We start from the raw sequence: 21,722 nt of genomic DNA on the forward strand, positions 1-21,722 counted from the left end.
TGGGACCTCCCTACGGTCTTCTTAGTGCTAGTACAGCTAACTAGTTAAATTTGCATGATCACTTGAGGTTTAATTTTCAAATGTGCGTTTCACTGCCGAGTTAACTTAATGAAGTAAACTTTATGTGAAATAAGACAAACGTACTATATATTCTCTATCAAGTACTACAGGTGTATACTGCAAGGCTAAATAATAAATATGATCTATTAGTACTGTACTAGTATTCAAATACACCATGATGTAGTAACACAATGAACAAACAATGCAAGTAGTAGCAGCAGTACATATATTGTTTGTTTGTTTTGCTGCACTTGGGTGTTTTTTTCATGTTTTAGAAATAAAACTACCATTAATAGTATTTAGTTTGTTGAAATGTATCGTACTATGTGGTAGTAGTAGTAGTGCAACATTGCTTTGAAGTGCAGGGGTGTTGCTGGTCCTTCTGGTTTGAATGCTGCAGACTGGAGAAGGCTATGCACAAAAGTCCAAGGTCCTTCTAGGGACCTCTGCAATTCCCTGGCTTTGCTAGCACGCAGGATCTCAACAGAATTTGTTGATCCAATTGGTCTTACTTACTAACTGGTTTGGTGAGTTGTCGTCTGATTCCACTAGACATGAAACCCAGAGTTTGACCAGTTGGCATCTGTGAAACAGTAAGAAGGATAATCGGCAAAGCCATTCTTATTATTGCAAAGTCAGACATACTGAGTGCTGCTGGACCACTTCAACTTTTTGCAGGCCAATTATCAGGTGTTGAGTCTGCCACACATGCAATGCAAACTCGATCTCCTTGATGATTCAAATACAGAAGCAATCTTACTTGTAGACGCTTCTAACGCTTTCAATAACTTGAACCGTCAAGTGGCTTTAGCGAATATTTCTGTTAACTGTCCTGCCATCTTACCCTTGCTCGCCAACACCTACCATCAACCAACTTTCCTATTTGTTGGAGGTGAAGTTCTGTAAAGAAGGCACGACTCAAGGTGATCCATTAGCTATGCCAATGTATGCCCTTGCAACAGTTCCTCTTTTGACATAGGTTAGCACAAAAGAGACAACACAACTTTGGTATGCTGACAACGCTGCAGCATGTGGGAAATTTAACTTTTTAAGACAATGGTGGAATAAACTTAGCACATTTGGCTCTTCCTTTGGCTACCTGCCTAATGCAAAGAAGTCATGGCTGATAGTTAAAGAAGGAAACATGATGCAGCAAGAGCTCACTTTGAAAACACAAATATCAACATCAATCACTACGGAAGGTAGGAAATACCTAGGAGCTGCTCTAGGAACCAAGGAATTCTGTGACACTTTTTTCAAGAACAGAGTTGAAAACTGGACTAAGGAAATTGAACGACTCTCTGTCACCGCCAAGACACAGCCACATGCAGCGTCATCAGCTTTCACTCATAGAGTAAGTAGTAAATGGACCTATATTGCCAGGACCAGCAACAACTTAGCCAATTTCTGCAACCACTGACTAAAGCAATTGACTCAGACCTAATTCCTGCATTAACGGGTCAATCTGCACCTGGGGAAACGATGAGAAAAGTATTTGCTCTTCCAGATCGACGAGGTGGACTTGGAATCATTGATCCTTTGTTTCTACACAGAGAGTTTGTTTACTCCTTGAAAGTTACAGAGCCTCTTACCAAGCTCATTCTTCAGCAGCAAAATCAAATGACTGAGGAGGTTTCACAACAACAAAGCGTATTAAAAGCCTCAGTCAAACGTCAGAAAAATCTTGTCATCAATGTCACTGATGAGGAAGTTTCTGCCAACCTCAATAGAAATCTCAAACGTGCTGTCGATTTAGCCCAAGAAAAAGGTGCTTCTGTGTGGCTGACAGCTTTACCTATAGAAGAACATAGTTTCTTCTGACAAAATCTGAGTTTCACGACGCACTATGTCTACGCTATGGCTGATTTCTACGCTATGGCTGATTTCTACCTGATTTCTGCCCTTGTGGAGACCATTTCTCAGTTGATCACTCACTCTCATGTCCTACCGGTGGATTTCCAACGCTGAGGCACAATGAGACTCGAGACATTGTTGCTAACCCATTGGATGATGTCTGTCATGATGTCCAGAAAGAACCAATTTTGCAAAAACTGACTGGAGAGATACTGCCTCAGAAGAGTAACAGCACTGATGATGAAGCCAGACTTGACATTTTCGGTGTGGTTTCTGGGGTGGTAGATTTCAGAAAACCTACTTTGATGTCAGAATCTTCAATCCTCATGCTCAGTCATATAGATCATCAGCAATAGCATCTCTGTACAGGAAACAAGAGCAAGAAAAGAAACGTAAACACAAGGCTTGAATCAGAAGAGTTGAACCGACTTCTTTCACACTACTGATATTCTCTTGCACTGGAGGAGCAAGCAATTTAATGTCAACGTTCTTGAAACGACTATCATCTCTCGTCTCAGAAAACCAGGAAATGGCCTACAGTACAACAATGTGCTGGGTCAGATGTCGACTAAGCTTCGCATTACTTCGATCTGCAGTTATGTGTCTCAGGGGGTGCAGATCCAGAACAAAGCGCCCAATCATTAACAACAGTATACTCTTGGCTTCTGCTGAGAGTGGTTTATCTTGCTGTTAATTAAATATATCATATCTCTAAACATGCAAAATGTTGCTATCTAGTTATTGTATTTGCCTTATAATCGTAATAGTAAACTTTGTGGACACATTAATGTATGTATATTTTATTCATAGTATATGTACGTAGTACTTTTATTCAAATACACTATGTCTCTCAGTAGCAGTAGTAGTAGTAGTAGTAGTGGTAGTGGTAGTGGTAGTGGTAGTGGTAGTGGTAGTGGTAGTGGTAGTGGTAGTGGTAGTGGTAGTGATAAATAAGACAAGTCATACTTTGAGGCATAATGAAGTGAGAGACCTAACAGCTGATTTACTCAAGGAAGTTTGCCATAATGTTGACATCGAACCAGCCTTGCAACCCTTGTCAGGTGAAACATTCAGATATGCAACCGCCAAAGTTGAGTCAGAGTCTAGGGTTGATATCTCTGCCAGAGGAGTTTGGAGAACTGGTGAGAGAGCACTTTTTATGTAAGGTTTTTTTTATCCTAATGCTTGCTTCAACTTCAAACACTCTAGTCTGAAGTCAGTTTTTACTGTTCATGAGAATGAGAAGAAGCGTGCTTATGCTGACCGCATATGTGAAGTTGAGCATGGATCATTCACTCCACTGGTTCTTAGTTCCACAGGAAACACAGCCCTGAAGCCACAACCTTTTACAAGGGACTGGCAAACCTTCTTGCTGAAAAATGTAGAGAAAACTACAGCAAAATGATGCAACTGATTTGATGCCGTCTGAGCTTTGCCTTGCTTCGATCATCTATCCTTTGCATTCGTGGTACTAGATGTTCTATATATAAATTAAACCTGTCAAACCTGACTTATTAGGACTTGTTGAGAGTGAGGCCCACCTAAATGAATAGATGGCAGCTAGCTATGGTTAATATGGTTAGTGTGTTGTCATTGTTTGTTTGTTTTGCTGCACTTGGGTGTTTTTTTATGTTTTAGAAATAAAACTACCATTAATAGTGTTTAGTTTGTTAAAATGTATCGTACTATGATTTATTCAAATATACTACTACTACCACTAAAGAAGTAGTAGTGGTGGTGGTGGTGGTGGTGGTGGTGGTGAGAGAACTGGTGTATTTGAAAATCAAACTCTATCATACAAGATAAACAATTAAGCAAAGGTACTGTACGCAAAAAGTAGTAGTAGCAGTAGCAGTAGTAGTAGCAGCAGCAGCAGCAGCAGCAGCAGTTAAATTTTAGAATTAAATATGTGTTTAATGTAATTGTTTTGCGTATGTTGCGTACAGTGTACCTTTGCTTAATTATTTATCTTGTATCATAGAGTTTGATTTTCAAATACACCAGTTCTTTCAGCAGCAGTAGTAATAATAGTTACATTATAATACATTATAATCTATTGTAAATTTCATAGAGTCAAGATCTACTTGTAATTAGTGAGGCGAGCCTCACTGTTAACCAAGTCATGTATATTGTGCAATGTCGACGTCCAATTATAAGGGCCTGTGCTTGCTTGGCTGCATGATCTACTTTCACAAATGCATACATTGTATAAGAGAGAAGCTGAGCCACCAATTCCATTACAGTTTGTTGGCAAGTAAACCTGCCAAAGTTTGTAAAATGTAGCTGTTTCGGAACCAATTCCACCTGTTGATGAAAAACCAATGGTGTGAAACTAGTATGTTCGACTTTAAGTATTCTCTGAGCATATAATCTCTTTTTTCTGGCATGATTGTTGTAAGTTGAGCCTTAATTGGCAGTTGGAGCACGCGTTAGGTAAAAACCCTGAAGTCAAAAAGGCACGTATCCTTTTTCAAACTCCTCTAGCTGACAGATCAAGTCTGTACATATTCATCTGAAACGTTATCTTAGCTGTTTATACTCCTACAAAACTAAGTAAATTAGTAGTATAGTTGTACTAATTATGTGCAGTAGTAGAGTTTTATCTAGATATGATCTATGAACAGGTGACAAAGACAATCTACTAATTGATTGATTGTACGTAACTAACTTTATTATAATCCGGGTCTGCAGAGCATAAAAGCGAGGTGTGGACATTTGCACAGGTGCATTTCGTTATTTCCGAATCTTCGTGTGTACTTGTCTTGAGCTTGCTACGCAGAATCGAATCAAATACGAAGAGAATGTTTGGGCTCAGAGAATGTGTACTTGTCTACCTTGCCGTTCTTGTAAGTGCGTGTTCGCAAAGAAATTTTTCTAGGCTTTTTCTTATTAAGTGTTGGAATATATGAAGGCATTTGGAGTTTGCTCCAGTAACGGACAAGTTGGAACTAAGGGTGTGCGGCCGGTGGGAGTTCCCACAGGCGGCGAGTGTTTTCGCGGTGGAGTGGCTAGCACCCTCTCTGTAAGCGCAAACTGCATTGTCGTTCAGGCTTCAGCTTCAGGAGTTTATGTCTGTGTTGATTTTTGCAGGGACCGAAAGGATACAAGGCTAGACCTTGCTAGCAGTAGCTAGACCGTGAGAAAAACGAGCTCACGTGCATATGTGTTGTGTCATTTCTCGTAGGGCGACCGAGGAGAGCCTGGAGTGAAGGTAGAAGTTGTGTTGTCGGAGACTCGTTGTGTTCTGCATTGGAATTAATGAGAGCGTCGTCCGTTATAATAATATAAAGCGTCTAGTGTAAATTATTTGTTTGTAAGGGGCGCGACGTAGGGGTTTGCGTGTCAGACCGCTCTCGCGGATATTTGGTTGCACTGATTGTTACAACGCTTAGTAGCTGGTCTAGGAGGCCATTGCATTGTTTGCTATATCTTTATTGTTTACTTTTTAGGGTCATCCAGGCCCAGCTGGACCAGAAGGACCAAGGGGACCTAAAGTATTGTGACTAATATTTATTCAAATTGCATCATGTGTTGTACAAATAGCAAAGGTAGCCTTAACAACTGACATGCACGTGGATGTACATGTACCTACACCTAAGCAGCTGACCAGCCACGTGATCACTCACGTAACAAGCATGACCTGTCGGATAACCGGCGTGTCGGATAAGTGAACATCGGACAAGTGACACGCGACTGTAAATTCTAATACAGCACAGGGGAACATGTTTTGTCTCACACTAATTACAATGTTCTAATCTAATTGGTAACATGTAGGTAACTTGTAGTGTCCGCTACACCACTCCCCCAGAACTGAGAGATACCGTTGTGGGACTTGGACGTGGCGACCTGACCGAGTGTGCTGTGGTCTAATGTCAGTAGAGGTCTGGCTCTGTGTTACACTGTTAGGCGAGGATGGCGGTGGCCTAGGTGGGCGTCCACAGCGTCTTGGCTTTGCTATGGGAACCGGATGTTCCAGGTTTAAGTGTGCCGGTTTGAGTCGGTCAACAGTGATGATTACTCTCTTGCCTTCCGTGTCGACTTGGAAGGTCTTTGGGCTGGGATACAGGACTTTGAAAGGGCCTTCATATGGTTGTTGGCGAGGAGTGTGGTGAGCATCGCAATGAATAAAAACAAACTTGGCCTGCAGCAGATTGCAAGGAACAGAAGTCAGTGTGGCGCCATGATGAGATATAGGAACTGGGGCAAGTGAGCATATTTGATCGCGCAGCTGACGGAGATGTAGGCTATTGTCAGTGGGTGTGTCAGTGAAGCTGGGAATAAAGTCTCCAGTTACAGTGAGGGGAGAGCCATACACCGTTTCCGCTGAAGAACATCCCATATCTTCTTTAGGTGCTGTCCGTATTCCAGGGAGTACCAGTGAGGCGTGACGCAAGGCACACTTCAGGTTTTGATGAAATTGTTCCACAAGGCCGTTCAACTGAGGGTGGTAGGTTGTGGTATGGTGAAGTTGTGTACCGAGTAACCGAGAAATAGACGTTCGAAGTTAGGAGGTGAATTGAGGCCCTCTATTTGATGATATGCCAAGCGGTACACCAAAATGAGCAATCCAGTGGGAAACTAGGGCTTGAGCGCAACTGCTGGAGTCGGTAATAGCTTCGGGCCGACGAGAAAAGTGGTCATGGTAAGCAGGTGAGAAAAGCCATTGGAAGGCGGAAGTAGTCCTATCATGTCCACGTGGATGTCGTCAAATCAAGCATGTGGAACACTAAACTTTTCCAGAGGAGCCCTGATGTATGTGTACCTGGACCTTGGAAGACTGGCAAGCAATGCACTGCTTAGCCCAGGTGCCAAGCTGCCGTTGCAAACCATTCCATACGAATTTGTTGGCAACTAGTTTCCTTGTAGTTCGCATAGAGGGATGTGATAAACCGTGAACAATGTTAGAAACTTGGTGTCTCCAACTGGCAGGTACAATCAGCCGAGCGTGGCCAGTGGGCATATCACAGAACAGTGTAATACTTCCTCCAAAGGGATATCCTCCACTTCTATGGCTGATGTCGCTGTGCAGTAGGCTTGTACTTCTGAATCTTGTTGTTGGGCTGTTGCCATGCCACTATAGTCAATCCCCAGTTGCACGTCAGCGATTGTGGCTCTTGACAACATGTCTGCTACTGAGTTGTCCTTCCCTTGGACATGTCGGATGTCAGTAGTGAATTCGGAAATATATGAGAGCTGGCGTTGCGGGTGATGGGACCATGAGTTTGACACTTTTGTCGTGCAGAAAGTGAGGGGTTTGTGATCTGTTAAAGCAATAAACTGTTAACCGTCTTAAGAAGTATCAAAAATGGCAAATTCCCAAATAGAGAGCAAGCACTTCACGGTCAGAACCATTGTACTTCATGTCAGGTGGTCTTAGTTTTTGACTGAAGAAGGCTAGAGGTACACAGACACCGTCCACAAGCTGTTGAAGCACAGCTCCCACTGCCAGGTCTGAAGCATCGGTGGTGAGGGAAGTCTGCATCCTAATGAGGTTGTGAAAGAAGAGTTGCATCTGCCAAAGCCTTTCTAGTATTGTGGAAAGCTGTTACCATATCCTCATTCCAGACCAGCGTTCTTGGTTTGCCTGATAGTGCCTCAAACAGCGGTAACATTGTCCAAGCAGCAGCCAGGATAAACCTGCGGTAGAAATTCACTATGCCCATGAATTCTTGCAAGCCCTTGACTGTTGTTGGTTGGCCAAGTTGAGTGATGGCGGTTACTTTGTCAGGAAGTGGCATGATGCCAGCAGGAGTGATCGATGGCCTAAGAAGTCGAGGCTGTCACGTTCGAATTGGCACTTGGAAACATTGATCACCAGTTTGTGTTGTTGAAGTCTCTGAAACAGCAAGCGAAGGTGTTGTTTGTGAGTCTCAATGTCATTACTGGCCACCAAGATGTCGTCAATGTAGACATAGGCAAACTCTAACCCATGACAGACAGTGTCCATCAGGCGTTGGAAAGCTTGAGCAGCATTCTTCAACCCAAACGGCATTCTGAGAAACTCAAAAAGTCCAAATGGTGTGATGATAGCAGTTTTTTGGATGTCTTCAGGAGCCACTGGGATCTGGTGATAACCTCGAACTAAGTCAACCTTGGAGAACACACTCATACCGTTGAGATGTGAGGAGAAATCTTGCACGTGAGGCACTGGATACCTGTCAGAAACGGTAGCATTATTGAGGCGTCCGTAGTCTCCGCAGGCACACCAGCCTTCAGAAGCTTTTGGCACCATGTGCAATGGTGATGCCCAAGAACTGGACGACCTGCGTAGGATTCCATACTGCTGGACTCTGCCTTAGCGGCTGCTAGCTTATCGGGAGGTAGGCGATAAGCACGAGCATGAACGGTTGGGCCTGTGGCAGTAATGAAATGCTACACCCCGTGCTTGGTAGGTTGATGGACAAATTTAGGCGACATGATGGCCAGAAATTCAGCCAGCAAAATGTTGTACTGGTCAGTGGAAGTTGAGATTGCATCGAGGTGAGAAGCAGGAGTTGTCGAGGTGTGGGTAAATGGAGCAGAGAGGAAAGTCGTTGCATCCACCAGCCGTTTCCCGTTTATATCAACCATCGTTCCAATCCATGTCAGTATCAATCCATCGTTGCTGTTTGTTGGTCCAGGGCTGCAAGGACGTAGAAGTACTTGGTTGCATCGACTGTCACCTTGCGGAGTTCCAACTGGGCTTTAGCTTGTGCGAACCAAACCTCTGGTTGGGAGGTCCAGAAGGTTGGCAGCTTGAGCGACACCACGTGTTCTTCAGTTGCCATGAAATAACGTCCTTGACTTCAGGGTCACCAATGTAGCGGTGAGCTAAAACTTTACTATATTGATATAAATTCAAATACAGTACGGGGGGGGGAACACGTCTCACACTAATCACGAGGTTCTAATCTAATTAGTAATACGTAGATAACTGTAGTGTCTGCTACAAACTGGTCTTTCTCAATCTTGTAATCTACATACTTTACATGGACTTGTACTGATTTGTAATCATTTGTTGTTTTGTTATTGCACTTTTGGTGCACAATGACAGAACAAAGCAGCAAAGTTGTTAGACTTGCACCACAAAAATATGGAATGATTGACTATTGCACGTCTAACTGAAAAATGTGCACTAATGAACCATACTTGCATGGAAAATTGCTGTGTCACAAGATCATGAAATTGTCAGTCCGGTGAATCTATTTGTAATTCTTTTAAACCAAGTTATTACATCAGCCTGCAACTTACTGTACTGCTGGTACAGTAGCATCAATCGAAGGATCTCAGATTGACATGTGATACCATAGATTCTTAATTGATAGCACTTGTTTCAGCTATTAGCCAGAAGGAACGAGACCTTGTAAGAGTCACAAGACTTAACGAGTATTTCGCATGTAGATGTGTAACTATGTCTATCACGCTCAGGAATGTGCTACACCATTAGTGCAGTCCATCACAGAGCAGTATTTGCAATTTGTACATGACAACCAAAGACAATATGGACAAACCATCCTTGAAAGAAGTTTTTACCAAAACAGTCGAATTCATGTTTGCAATTGCGAGGTCTTGTAACTGCTAAAGGAAATCAACCCCTTTTCTGGTTTATATTATTTACATGGGAACCTAACATTGCATGACCAGGAGCAATGTTTATATTTTGTGTATGATAACTTGATGATTAGAAACTATTTTTGCCATGTATGGACTGTGGTCACATCAAACAACAGTTGCTTTACACGATTTTTAGATAAATTTTAGAAAGAGCGTGCTTAGAAGGAAAATGGTGTCTAAATTTGTGGTTTTCAAAGGGTCATAGCTGTGGAAGTGAGGGTGTAAATAAAGCTACTACTTTAGTAACAATAAGTAGGTGCAAAATAGGGCAATTTTCTGCTGCAGTTCAGAATGTACCATTAGTATTAGTCTTGTGTAGTTAGGCCCCTCCCCTGTTGCTACTTGTTGGCGCATCTCCTTGCCAAACAGATAGTGAGAGGGAAGCGGTCTGGCTATGCAAGACTACTCTGTACATTGTTATGACTAGGTGTCAAGGTGAAATAGAAAATTTAGTGTTTATAACTATGTAGGTATACCATTGTATGTTATCGTATTGTTATTATTTGTGAATAAAGCCCTATATGCTCTAATTGTGCCCATATTCAAACAGAAGGGCTCCATGATTTGTCTATTTGATGAGATAGTTTGTATGAGTTATGTGAGCTTATTGGAATACTATGTTTGCAGGTTCAGAAGGCAAAGGTGGTGACGAGGGTCCACCAGGACCACCGGGGCCGCAAGGTTCGAAGGGAATGAAAGGTGTGTATACAACAATGTAAATTACTTAGGTAGGTACCATCAGGAGTATGTCATGTGGATATCTTGTATATTTTCTTTCTATCATATTTTCACGAATGGAGGTTTATGCTCAAATTATGCCCCATGCTCTATTAGAAGCCCATGGAATTTATTGATCTAAGCAATGTAGCCTCATGTTCAATTAGATCTCCAGGGAATAGATACTAATTATTATTTTCGAAATAAAGCAAGTGGACTTTGTCCTGAAGTACAAGACAAACAACTCAAGAAGAAAATCCAAACACTGAACACTGCAACCATGCCTCTTGAAGGAAAGGAAGCATACGTTACGGACTAAAAGATTGTGATCGTAATGCAATTGGTTCTAAAGCAGACTGAGATTACAGTACATCAACATGTGTTTGTGGTTACTGATCAATGTTTTATTATGGCTTTCTCAAAATATATGGCTCTCCATAATTTGTCCATTGATGAGATAGTTTGTGTGAGTTATGTGAGCTTATTGGAATACTATGTTTGCAGGTTTCAAAGGCATAAAAGGTGACGAGGGTCCACCAGGTCCATCAGGGCCATTGCGGCGAGGTCCGAAGGGAGACAAAGGTGTGTATATAACAATGTAAAATAGTTATGTAATTTACGGAGCAGTATTTGCAATTTGTTGTACATGACAACCAAAGGCAATATGGACAAACCATCCATGAAAGAAGTTTTTACCAAAACAGTCGAATTCATGTTTGCAACTGCCAGGTCTTGTAACTGCTAAAGGAAAATCAACCCCATTTCTGGCTTATATTATTTACATGGGAAACTAACATTGCATGACCAGGAGCAACGTTTATATTTTGTGTGTGATAACTTTGTTACTTTGATGATTACAAACTCTTTTTTGCCATGTTATGGACTTTGTGGTCACATCAAACAACAGTTGCTTTATACGATTTTAGATAAATTTTAGAAAGAGCGTGCTTAGAAGGAAAATGGTGTCTAAATTTATAGTCTTCAAAGGCTCATAGCTGTGGAAGTGAGGGTGTAAATAGAGCTACTATTGTAGTAACAATAAGTAGGTGCAAAATAGGGCGATTTTCTGCTGCAGTACAGAATGTACCATTAGTATTAGTCTTGTGTAATTAGGCCACTCCCCTGTTGCTTCTTGTTGGCACATCTCCTTGCCAAACAGATAGTGAGAGGGAAGCTGCCTGGCTACGCAAGACTACACTGTACATCGGTATGACTAGGTGTCAAGATGTAATAGAAAATATAGTGTGTATAACTATGTAAATTACTTAGGTATACCATTGTATGTTATCGTATTGTTATTATTTGTGAATAAAGCCCTATATGCTCTAATTGCACCCATATTCAAACAGAAGGGCTCCATGATTTGTCTATTTGATGAGATAGTTTGTATGAGTTATGTGAGCTTATTGGAATACTATGTTTGCAGGTTTGAAAGGCAAAGGTGGTGACGAGGGTCCAAAGGGAATGAAAGGTTGTTGTATATTACACTACCTAAGTAATATACAACAATGTATATTACTTAGGTAGTGTCACAGGTAACTGCGTCCTTAGCACGCGCTAAACCGGTCTTACTGTTCACTCAAGGCAATCTATTTCAAGAAAGACTGGCTAGTCCTAAATGCCAGTCAATGACTGAACTAACACAATGCAATTTCCCGGATGTATATACTACATTAGGTACCATCAGGAGTACGTCATGTGGATATCTTGGATATTTTCTTTCTATCATATTTTCACGAATAGAGGTTTATGCTCAAATTGTGCCCCATGTTGTAGTAGAAGCCCGTGGAACCTATTGATCTAAGCAATATAGCTTCGACCAATCATGTTTGAATAGATCTCTAGGGACTAGATACTAATTGTTATTTTTCAAATAAAGCAACTGGACTTTGTCCAGAAGTAGGGTAATCCGGGGTAATTCCGCACACTTTTTGGTTAGATGACCCGTATCTTCTGCAAGAGATTGCGTCCCATGTTTACCAGCGTGTGGTTTCTTCGTTTGCTACTGTAGTATACGTGGACGGCTGTTCTTGGCACCATGCAACTATACAAGCAAGCAGTTGGACAATTTCTGCACTAGGGTCAAATATCAGGGGTGGGGCTATTCCTCACAGTTGCCTTTTCTCCCTCTGATGGCTGCAGACACGACACCTGGTTGGTGTGTAGTTTACTAACGATTAGAATTACGACTAGAGCATACATAAAGCGAAGTTAAAGTTTTTTGTAGGTTTTCTGCAAATGCTAACTATAGTCTGCCTTAGATGTTACTGATTTTGTTATCTGCTTCTCCTCTCAGGCTCTGCACCGTTCACAAACCCATGCCTGCTTCTTTGATGGTCTTTTTGCTATACAATGAAATGATATGATAGCCACTTTGCACCCTACTAAGGCCCCATTAGATGACGAAAAGTTTCCCCTTGATCAGCTGGTGATTTATCTTCCACGATATGCACGAGCAGTATATAGTGGTTTGTCTATCTTTGGAAAGTATGAAGTCAACAAACAACTTGCTAGCTAGAAAGTTAGACGGTTTGTTCTACGTGATGCTCACCTTTGCATGAAAAACACTTGCTAGAAAATTCTTCCGGCTCACAAACATAGCTATCTTGCCGCTACCTAAAGCGCAGAACGATAAGCTATGCAGCGAGTGTTCACATGTTGCATTTCGTGTCTGTTGAAAGAAATAAGAAGTAATTGAATTCAAAAGTGTGCGGAAATACCCCGGATTACCCTACAAGACAAACAACTCAAGAAGAAAATCCAAACACTGAACACTGCAACCATGCCATTTGAAGAAAAGGAAGAAACATTCATTACGGACTAAAAAGATTATGATCTTAGTGCAACTGGTTCTAAAGCTGAGATTTACTGTACATCAATATGTGTTTGTGGTTAATGATCAATGTGTTTATTATGGCTTTTTAAAAGTATATGACTCTCCATAATTTGTCTATTTGATGAGATAGTTTGTATGAGTTATGTGAGCTTATTGGAATACTATGTTTGCAGGCACAAAAGGTGACGAGGGTCCACCAGGTCCATCATGGCCAAGTTCGAAGGGAGACAAAGGTGTGTATATAACAATGTAAATTACTTAGTTAGGTACATCAGGACTACATAGTGCGGATATATTGAATGTTTCTTTCTATCATATTTTCACGAATAGAGGTTTATGCTCAAATTGTGCCCCATGTTTTAATAAAAGCCCATGGAAACTATTGATCTAAGCAGTATAGCCTCATGTTCGAATAGATCTCCAGGGAATAGATACTAATTGTTATTTTCGAAATAAAGCAACTGGACCTTATCCTGAAATACAAGACAAACAACTCAAGAAGAAAATCCAAACACTGAACACTGCAACCATATTGCTTGAAGAAAAGGAAGCATACGTCACGGACTAAAAGATTGTGATCTTAGTGCAACTGGTTCTAAAGCAGACTGAGATTTACAGTACATCAACTTGTGTTTGTGGTTACTGATCAATGTTTTATTATGGCTTTTAAAAATATATGACTCTCCATAATTTGTGCATTTGATGAGATAGTTTGTATGAGTTATGTGAGCTTGTTGGAATGCTATGTTTGCAGGTTTCAAAGGCACAAAAGGTGACGAGGGTCCCCCGGGGCCATCGCGGCGAGGTCCAAAGGGAGACAAAGGTGTGTATATAACAATGTAAATTAGTTATGTAATTTACGGAGCAGTATTTGCAATTTGTTGTACATGGCAACCAAAGACAATATGGACAAACCATCCATGAAAGAAGTTTTTACCAAAACAGTTGAATTCATGTTTGCAACTGCCAGGTCTTGTAACTGCTAAAGGAAAATCAACCTCATTTCTGGCTTATTTATTTACATGGGATCCTAACACTGTATGACCAGGAGTGACGTTTATATTTTGTGTGTGATAACTTTGTTACTTTGATGATTACAAACTATTTTTTGTAAAAAACATGATATATTTTTAAATATTGTCTATGTCAATAATACAGCAATTACAGAAACTCTAAAGAAAACTCAGAAACTTGCTACTCTATCATAAATCAGTTTAGTCAGTGAGGCGAACCTCACTGCTGATGATGTCAATTTCTTCTGCACGGTAGGGCTCGTGCTTTGCCGACCTACTACCTCGGATGCATAAAATTGCTGAACGGATCAGACTGAAGGATAGACAGCACCTGATGATTCTTATGGTCTCATTGTAGGTCTTCTTTGTTTTGACTGATAGTAATTCAGCTATTCTCTTGTAAAAATTGACGCTTCTTCCCCCATTCCACCAGTTGCTGCAAAACTAGGGGTGTGAAAGTTGCATTCTCTATCTCCCTCACATGTTCGCCATATTCCCGTTTTTTCTCATTTTCATGAGTTGTAGGCTGATGCCAGAGAAGTAGATTGCATGTTTGAACGCGCATTTGGGTAGAAAACCCTTACATAAAAAATGCATATCGGGAATGCTGCCATACTCCTCTAGCTGAAATGTCTAGGCGTGTGTGGTCATCAATAATGGCTGCTTTATGCTGGAAAGTTTCTCCGTGCAAGGGCTGTATCTGAGGTTCAATAGCGACAGCGTTGCATGTTTTCGTGAGGAGGTCTGTTGTGATATCTCTTACTTCGTTGTGGCGAAGTGTCGGGAAACCTCCTTTAGGGCAAATCATTGAATGGTCTACGTCAAGCTTTTTCCCACAGAAGCATGTGGACGGTACGTTGGGTAGATGCCAACCATATCTCAAACATAGCGCATCCCGAAAGTCTCCCTTAGATAGGTGAAAACCGTGATCTTCCGATGGTAAAACTGTTAACCAACTTGATGAGCCGTTCTCACTTCCCAATTCAATGCATCTCTGGAGTTTCGGAGAATAGTTCCTGGAAATGACTTGCAGACTTTCTGTGTGGGCAGCTAGCCTTTCAGCCCTGATGTTAGACTTCACCTTTTGATGTGTGATTTTTCGTCTGAGAGCGCACTTTCTTGTTGAACTATAAGACTTGTGAGATGGTCAGTTATCCTGCATGAAGCTGCATGCTGATGTTCACATAGTTTGGAGGGATCGACAACATTCAGACCGCCAAGACGACATGGAAGCACTAATAAGTCTCTTTCTTTATTTGTCAAATTCCACTGCCCTGTTAGTGATGGTAAAAACTTTTCAGAGATGGCTTCCTCTAGAGGTTGAAACATGTGGGAAATACCCTCAATTGTTCTCATCACATATAACCAACGACATGACAGACCGTGAGTGAAGGCACAGTAAGCAAGACGAGGTTGACTGCTTGCAATGTCACAAACTATTTTTTGCCATGTTATGGACTTTGTGGTCACGTCAAACAACAGTTGCTTTATACGATTTTAGATAAATTTTAGAAAGAGTGTGCTTAGAAAGAAAATGGTGTCTAACTTTGTGGTCTTCAAATGCTCATAGCTGTGGAAGTGTGGGAGTAAATATAGCTACTATTTTAGTAACAATAAGCAGGTGCAAAATAGGGCAATTTTTTGCTGCAGTACAGAAGGTACCATTAGTATTAGTCTTGTGTAGTTAGGCCACTCCACTGTTGCTACTTGTTGGCACATCTCCTTTCCAAACAGATCGTGAGAGGAAAGCGGTCTGGCTACACAAGACTACACTGTACATCGGTATGACTAGGTGTCAAGATGTAATAGAAAATATAGTGTGTATAACTATGTAAATTTCTTAGGTATACCATTGTATGTTATCGTATTGTTATTATTTTGTGAATAAAGCCCTATATGCTCTAATTGCACCCATATTCAAACAGAAGGGCTCCATGATTTGTCTATTTGATGAGATAGTTTGTATGAGTTATGTGAGCTTATTGGAATACTATGTTTGCATGTTTGAAAGGCAAAGGTGGTGACAAGGGGCCACCAGGGCCGCAAGGTCCGAGGGGAATGAAAGGTGTGTATACAACAATGTAAATTACTTAGGTAGGTACCATCAGGACTACGTCATGTGGATATCTTGTCTATTTTCTTTCTCTCATATTTTCACGAATAGAGGTTTATGCTCAAATTGTGCACTATGTTCTAGTAGAAGCCCGTGGAATTTATTGATCAAAGCAATATAGCCTCATGCCTGAATAGATCTCTAGGGACTAGATATTAATTATTGTTTTCAAAAAATAAAGCAACTGGACCTTGTCCTGAAGTACAAGACAAACGACTCAAGAAGAAAATCGAAACACTGAACACTACAAGAAGAAAGGAAGCAGCATACATTACGGACTAAAAGGATTATGATCTCAGTGCAACTGATCCTAAGCAGACTGAGATTTACAGTACATCAACATGTGTTTATGGTTACTGTTCACTGTTTATTATGGCTTTTTCAAAATATATGACACTCTATAATTTGTCCATTTGATGAAATAGTTTGTATGAGTTATGTGAGGTTATTGGAATACTTAGTATGTTTACAAGTTTCAAAAGCACAAAAGGTGACGAGCGTCCACTGGGGCCATCGCGGCAAGGTCCAAAGGGAGACAAAGGTGTGTACATAACAATGTAACTTATTTAGGCAGGCACCATTAGGACTACTTAATGCGGTTCTTTTGTACGTTTTCTTTCTGTCATATTTTCACGATAGAGGTTTATGCTGAAATTGTGCCCCATGTTCTAATAGAATCTCATAGAAACTATCAATCTGAGCCATATAACCTCATGCTTGAATATAGATGTCTAGGGAATAGATACTAATTATTGTTTCAAATAAAGGTGACAAGGGAACATCTGGTGTTATCGGACCAAAGGGATCAAAAGGTAATAATTAAACAGATAGTCATATAAATATACATTTGGATTGCATGTGCAAGTCTTTGCTGTATTGTGTGCTTTAGGAGACAAGGGAAAAGAGGTGAAAGGTGAACCAGGAGAGAAAGGTGATAAAGGTATGAGTAGTTTGCCAAAAGTATACACTATGACTTAAATCTTACCAGCATGTTGTTTAAAAAGGCAATCAAGGAGACAAAGGTACTTTTGACAAAGTCAAATAAATACACAGTTTATATGTTGCTTTCAATGAAAGGGCAAATAGGTGTAAAAGGCCAGAAAGGCCAATGAGGGCCGATTGGTCCCATTGGCCCCAAAGGTAAAGTGCACTAATTATTTGTATTTTTGAAATTATGTCTGCAATGTAATGTTTTGTAGGAGAGAAAGGTTCTAAGGGTGTGCAAGGGATCGTGGGACCACCTGGACAGAATGGTATCTCTGGACCAAGAGGTAAATCTCTTTGTTAGTTTGTCTTATACAATGATTTTTGTAGTAGAGAAGACACTACACAACTTTGTTTATTTAGGGCCATATGGAATCATTACTATTGTTCGACACAGCCAAACTGCAAATATTCCAGACTGCCCACGTGGATTTTCAGCACTTTATTCTGGCTACTCGTTTGTCTTTGCTCATGGATTTGGTTTAGCGCAAGGTCACATTCAGTGATATTTATTACTTTCTGCTTTGATAAAGAGTGATGTTTTGGCAGGTCAAGATCTAAGTCGAAGTGGCTCGTGTGTACAGAAATTTGTAGAAATACCATTTGTGGCATGCAGTGGTGGACTTTGTGATTCTAGATTGAGAGATGGATACAGGTGATAATTTAAATTATAATTTTAGAATCCATGTATGGTATAATTTTGACCTGGTAGACACACAGCAATGTTCATTTAGGCATACATTAAAGTGTCAAGTTTATTGTGTTGTGGTAATGTACTCTATCTGTGCACGTACTCTGCTATAACATCTTTTGTAAATATTAAATTGCTACAAAAATTGTAGGGTGGGCTTCAAATTTTATTGTTAACTAAACAGTTTTAGTTGACACATTGTTTGGAGCATTTAGTTAATATGCGTATGTGGAAGTTACATTGTATATATAGTATAGCCATTGTATGTGTATACTTATACTGCATTCACACTAACTATTTCAGAACCGAGTTGGATCAGGTAATTTTTCAAGGTTGCCGTTACTTTACTAAAAGTACTTCAATGATAAAGGTCTTGTTGTGGTGCTGATTTTGGTCATTTTGATCAATCATGGTTGTGAAGTCTCTAGTCTGAATGTGGTATTATAGTTACTGTTGTGTGAAAGAGTGTAGAGTGTGTTTGCTGTCATCTAGTTACTGGCTTGCTGTGAATGGACTCAATCAACCTAATGGAGGCAATAATGCTGGCTTTATAAGTCGATGCAGAGTCTGTGAAGGCAGTGCTGCGGTTATTACTTTGCACAGCCAGCTGCAAGCCACGCCTTCTTGTCCTTCAGGATATGTTAGTCTTTGGAATGGATACAGCTATTACATGGTGATTGTCTGTATTTTTCTTGCTTATATTATTTGCTGGTTGGTATCATCTTTTTGTAGAATTCTGGTGTGACTGGGGAAGGCAGTGGTCAAGATCTTGCTTCTCCTGGCTCATGTCTGGAAATGTTTTCTGCTATACCGTTTGCTGAGTGCAATAGCCACAGTCGATGTAAGCGTCAGGCATCGAATCGTGGCTATTGGTTAGCTGCGACGGATGTCAAACATGACTCGAGTGTCCCAAGTAACTCAGACCAGGCAGCTCAAAGGATAGGCAGGTGTCGAGTTTGTGCTCGAAGTGACTAATTGACTATTAAGTTGAAGAACAAATAATATAACGTTGCTATGTGTATTTGTAGCAAAGTTTCTATTTCTGATTATTGAACTAGACTTAAAGTGTAGCTGGTACTTTTGATGAAGTGCAAGAAATTGTTTTCGGCATATTGAAATACTGGCTGGACTTAGTATGAGTATGGGCTTGAAATATCAATCATGATAAGGTGTATGTGTTGTACACTTGAGGTAGCATTGTTGTTTATAGTTTATTATCTTTATGTTTGTTTTTGGATCAGAATATTGAGGAGTTGGAAGGAAGAAACTATACAGCCCGAAATTGATGCATGTGTGCTGTATGCATTCACTTGTATTGCTATTGGTAGGGATTGGAACTCCAAACACATTTCTTGAAAGACGTACCATGGTAGCTTGAAATTAAAGTAAGATTATTCTTTTGAGTTTGTAAAATAGCTACAGTTTGTCACCTTGCAAAATACTATGCATACATGAGCGTTTTGCGACTCTCAACCTTCATATTATTATCTATATATGGCCTTTTAAGTTTATACGGCCCTTGTGGAATGAATTCGAATAAAACATGTAAGATATGACAGCTGGCCAGGTGCTTAATTAAGAGGCAACTTGCACATGTGCTGGTTGCTCTCTGATGAAAGATTTATAGAGCTGACTATAGTGTACACATTCCAAGTGAATAAGTCAGTGGCTTCTATTGTACATTTACTCATAGTATTTTGGTCACTTTAGATCGAGTACTTAGTCTGTTTTGTACAGATTACTGTGATCTTAATTTTTCATCAAAATCAGTAGATTGTCACAAATGTAAATTAATGTTTGAGGACTTGGCTTGGCTTGGGTGAGGGATGTTGCATTTACAAGGTGAAAGTTCCATTGTGGTTCTTTCCTATCATCCGCGTCTTAGTGCGGGGTGTGTACTACGGGTAGGTGTGCCTGATTCGGGACAGTACGTGTTCCGACTGTTGATGCTTCTGTCGCCTGACACTCCGCAATCACCTAACAGCAAACCTTTCAAAAATTATAGTAAATGTATTAGTCTCTTACTTACAAAATCGCACTTGTTTCATCTAAATCCGAGAACAACAGAAGACGAACGACTACTTATACGGGCTACGCCCGGGGACTTCAGCAAGCCTTGCAGGTGGTCCTAATTCGGGACAGGCGTTTTTGGCGCAATGGACGGTTGAGGCGTTTAGAGGCAGTTTAGGTAGGGCAATAAATTGGATACCTAGAATATTTTAGACATGTGGCAGAGTGACCGGACGGCTGCGCTAACGATCGTTTCCGGAAGTTGATAGGTACTACTTTTAGTAGGTCTACCCATTTTTTCGGCTCTCTAGAAACAACCTCAGCTGTCTAGCGGAGGACTCAGATGTACATGCGATTGGTTTCAAAAACTTGGCTACTGTGAATGACGACGCGATTGCAGCACGGCTCAATGCACTGTCACCGTCGACGTCCTAACTGCACATGCAGACCTCTCACTGCAGCGCATGCAAGATAATAGGCCACAGAAGAAGTAACAATATAAATGGCTCGACTCGTATTCAAACGACGACTAAAATATTTTTAGAATTATTGTTACTCTGGCATGTACGTACGCTTACCGTTAGTCTCGCGTGGCCAGACGTTCGCGCGCGGGGGAGGGGCGATATATATGATGTTCGTGTATATGCTGAATACCTTTCTTTTCAAGAAATGACTCAAATTGTCCTGAAACAATCGAGGTCCGTTATCTGTGACAATAGTATGGCAAACCCCAACGAACAAAAAGGTCTTCGAAAAATTCAATGATTCGGCTAGTTTCAGTATGACTAGTGGGACAAATCTCTGGCCATTTTGAATTCAAATCGTGTACCACAATTAGATATCGGTAATTGTTCGGTGCTCCTTGTAAATTCTCCAACTACGTCAATTTGAATCTTTTCCCAAGGCTTGGTCGGCCGAGGTATTGGGTGGAGTGGCACCGGTTTAGGTTGCAGTGGTTTTCCACTTCTCACACACGCAACACATGCTCGTACCATCTCTTCAATATTCTGGTCTATACCAGGCCACCACACTGTTTCTTGGCACCTTTGTTTCATTCTTACCATCCCTAAGTGTCCTTCATGTGCCAAATCCAAGATAGTTTTCCTCAATTTTGTTGGTATTACCGCTCGACTTCCTCGTGCTACACAAACATCATTCCAAACAGAAAGCTTATTCCAAACATTCTAGAAGTTACTGAGTTGGCTACATCTCTGTAATATTGGATCTTTCTCTGACTCTTGCCTCAACTCTCCTGACGTGACTACTGAGTCCAAGTATTGGCAAACCACCCGAAACGTTTCTCCACCAACAGCACATTCCGTATTAGGCAAATCACCAGAGGCCCTTGAAAGAAAATCTGCAACCTGATTTTGTTTGCCTGGTCTGTATTGCACTCCAAAATTATACTGGTTTAAACCGTCGAACCATCTATGAATTTGAAGAGGTCGATGGCCTGATCCTTCTGATGACAGTAGGACCGTTAACGCCTGATAGTCTGTTCGCAATACAAATTGGCGACTATACAAGTATGTGTGCCACCCTTCACATGCCAAGAGACAAGCCAGAGCCTCTCTTTCTCCCACCGAGTATTTCTTTTCTTAATCTGTCAATGCCCGTGAGGTAAACGCTATCGGTTTTTCGATGCCTTGTTTAATCTGGGTCAACACTGCCCCACTGCCACTCCTGAAGCATCACACGTGACATACAGTACTGTGCAAAAGTTTTAGGTCACCCTGGTTACTTCACTAATCTGGAGGAAGAAAGTGGACTACAGTCAACAGCTACAGCTTTATTGTATCACAAACAACAAAAAACATCTTGCATACTACTCACAAGTAATCTTGACAAAGA

General features: G+C 40.9%; 3 protein-coding genes across 3 annotated transcripts; 2 read left to right on the plus strand and 1 right to left on the minus strand.

Annotated features, from left to right (window-relative positions):
• Positions 1 to 5,665: 5,665 nt before the first annotated feature.
• On the minus strand, positions 5,666 to 6,410 carry LOC134178106 (uncharacterized). The gene has a single exon (XM_062644898.1). The coding sequence runs from the start codon at positions 6,251 to 6,253 to the stop codon at positions 5,666 to 5,668; it is 588 nt and encodes a 195-aa protein (XP_062500882.1). The 5' UTR covers positions 6,254 to 6,410.
• Positions 6,411 to 8,332: 1,922 nt separating this feature from the next.
• LOC134178107 (macrophage receptor MARCO-like) lies at positions 8,333 to 17,597 on the plus strand. Its single transcript, XM_062644899.1, has 13 exons — positions 8,333 to 8,394; positions 9,935 to 9,942; positions 10,135 to 10,206; positions 10,729 to 10,806; positions 11,651 to 11,695; positions 13,234 to 13,293; positions 13,815 to 13,883; positions 16,954 to 16,998; positions 17,076 to 17,126; positions 17,191 to 17,208; positions 17,264 to 17,326; positions 17,386 to 17,457; positions 17,534 to 17,597. The coding sequence occupies exons 1-11, from the start codon at positions 8,333 to 8,335 to the stop codon at positions 17,296 to 17,298; spliced, it is 543 nt and encodes a 180-aa protein (XP_062500883.1). The 3' UTR covers positions 17,299 to 17,326; positions 17,386 to 17,457; positions 17,534 to 17,597.
• Positions 17,488 to 18,836, plus strand: LOC134178108 (collagen alpha-3(IV) chain-like). The gene is made up of 4 exons (XM_062644900.1): positions 17,488 to 17,662; positions 17,720 to 17,825; positions 18,354 to 18,534; positions 18,594 to 18,836. The coding sequence occupies exons 1-4, from the start codon at positions 17,488 to 17,490 to the stop codon at positions 18,834 to 18,836; spliced, it is 705 nt and encodes a 234-aa protein (XP_062500884.1).
• The last annotated feature ends 2,886 nt before the right edge of the window (positions 18,837 to 21,722 follow it).

This window comes from Corticium candelabrum, chromosome 4 (genome assembly GCF_963422355.1).
Source record: "Corticium candelabrum chromosome 4, ooCorCand1.1, whole genome shotgun sequence".
NCBI classification, from domain to species: Eukaryota; Metazoa; Porifera; class Homoscleromorpha; order Homosclerophorida; family Plakinidae; genus Corticium; species Corticium candelabrum.

What these genes read in the sequence shown, in the direction of transcription:
- LOC134178106 (XM_062644898.1), bottom strand. Translation starts at nt 6,253, where the DNA reads ATGGGATGTTCTTCAGCGGAAACGGTGTATGGCTCTCCCCTCACTGTA.
- LOC134178107 (XM_062644899.1), top strand. Translation starts at nt 8,333, where the DNA reads ATGGCCAGAAATTCAGCCAGCAAAATGTTGTACTGGTCAGTGGAAGTT. An exon ending in AGGTTCGAAGGGAATGAAAG is followed by an intron (nt 10,207 to 10,728) that starts GTGTGTATACAA and finishes CTATGTTTGCAG; the next exon opens with GTTTCAAAGGCATAAAAGGT. An exon ending in AAGTTCGAAGGGAGACAAAG is followed by an intron (nt 13,294 to 13,814) that starts GTGTGTATATAA and finishes CTATGTTTGCAG; the next exon opens with GTTTCAAAGGCACAAAAGGT.
- LOC134178108 (XM_062644900.1), top strand. Translation starts at nt 17,488, where the DNA reads ATGATTTTTGTAGTAGAGAAGACACTACACAACTTTGTTTATTTAGGG. An exon ending in AGATTGAGAGATGGATACAG is followed by an intron (nt 17,826 to 18,353) that starts GTGATAATTTAA and finishes GCTGTCATCTAG; the next exon opens with TTACTGGCTTGCTGTGAATG. An exon ending in ATGGATACAGCTATTACATG is followed by an intron (nt 18,535 to 18,593) that starts GTGATTGTCTGT and finishes ATCTTTTTGTAG; the next exon opens with AATTCTGGTGTGACTGGGGA.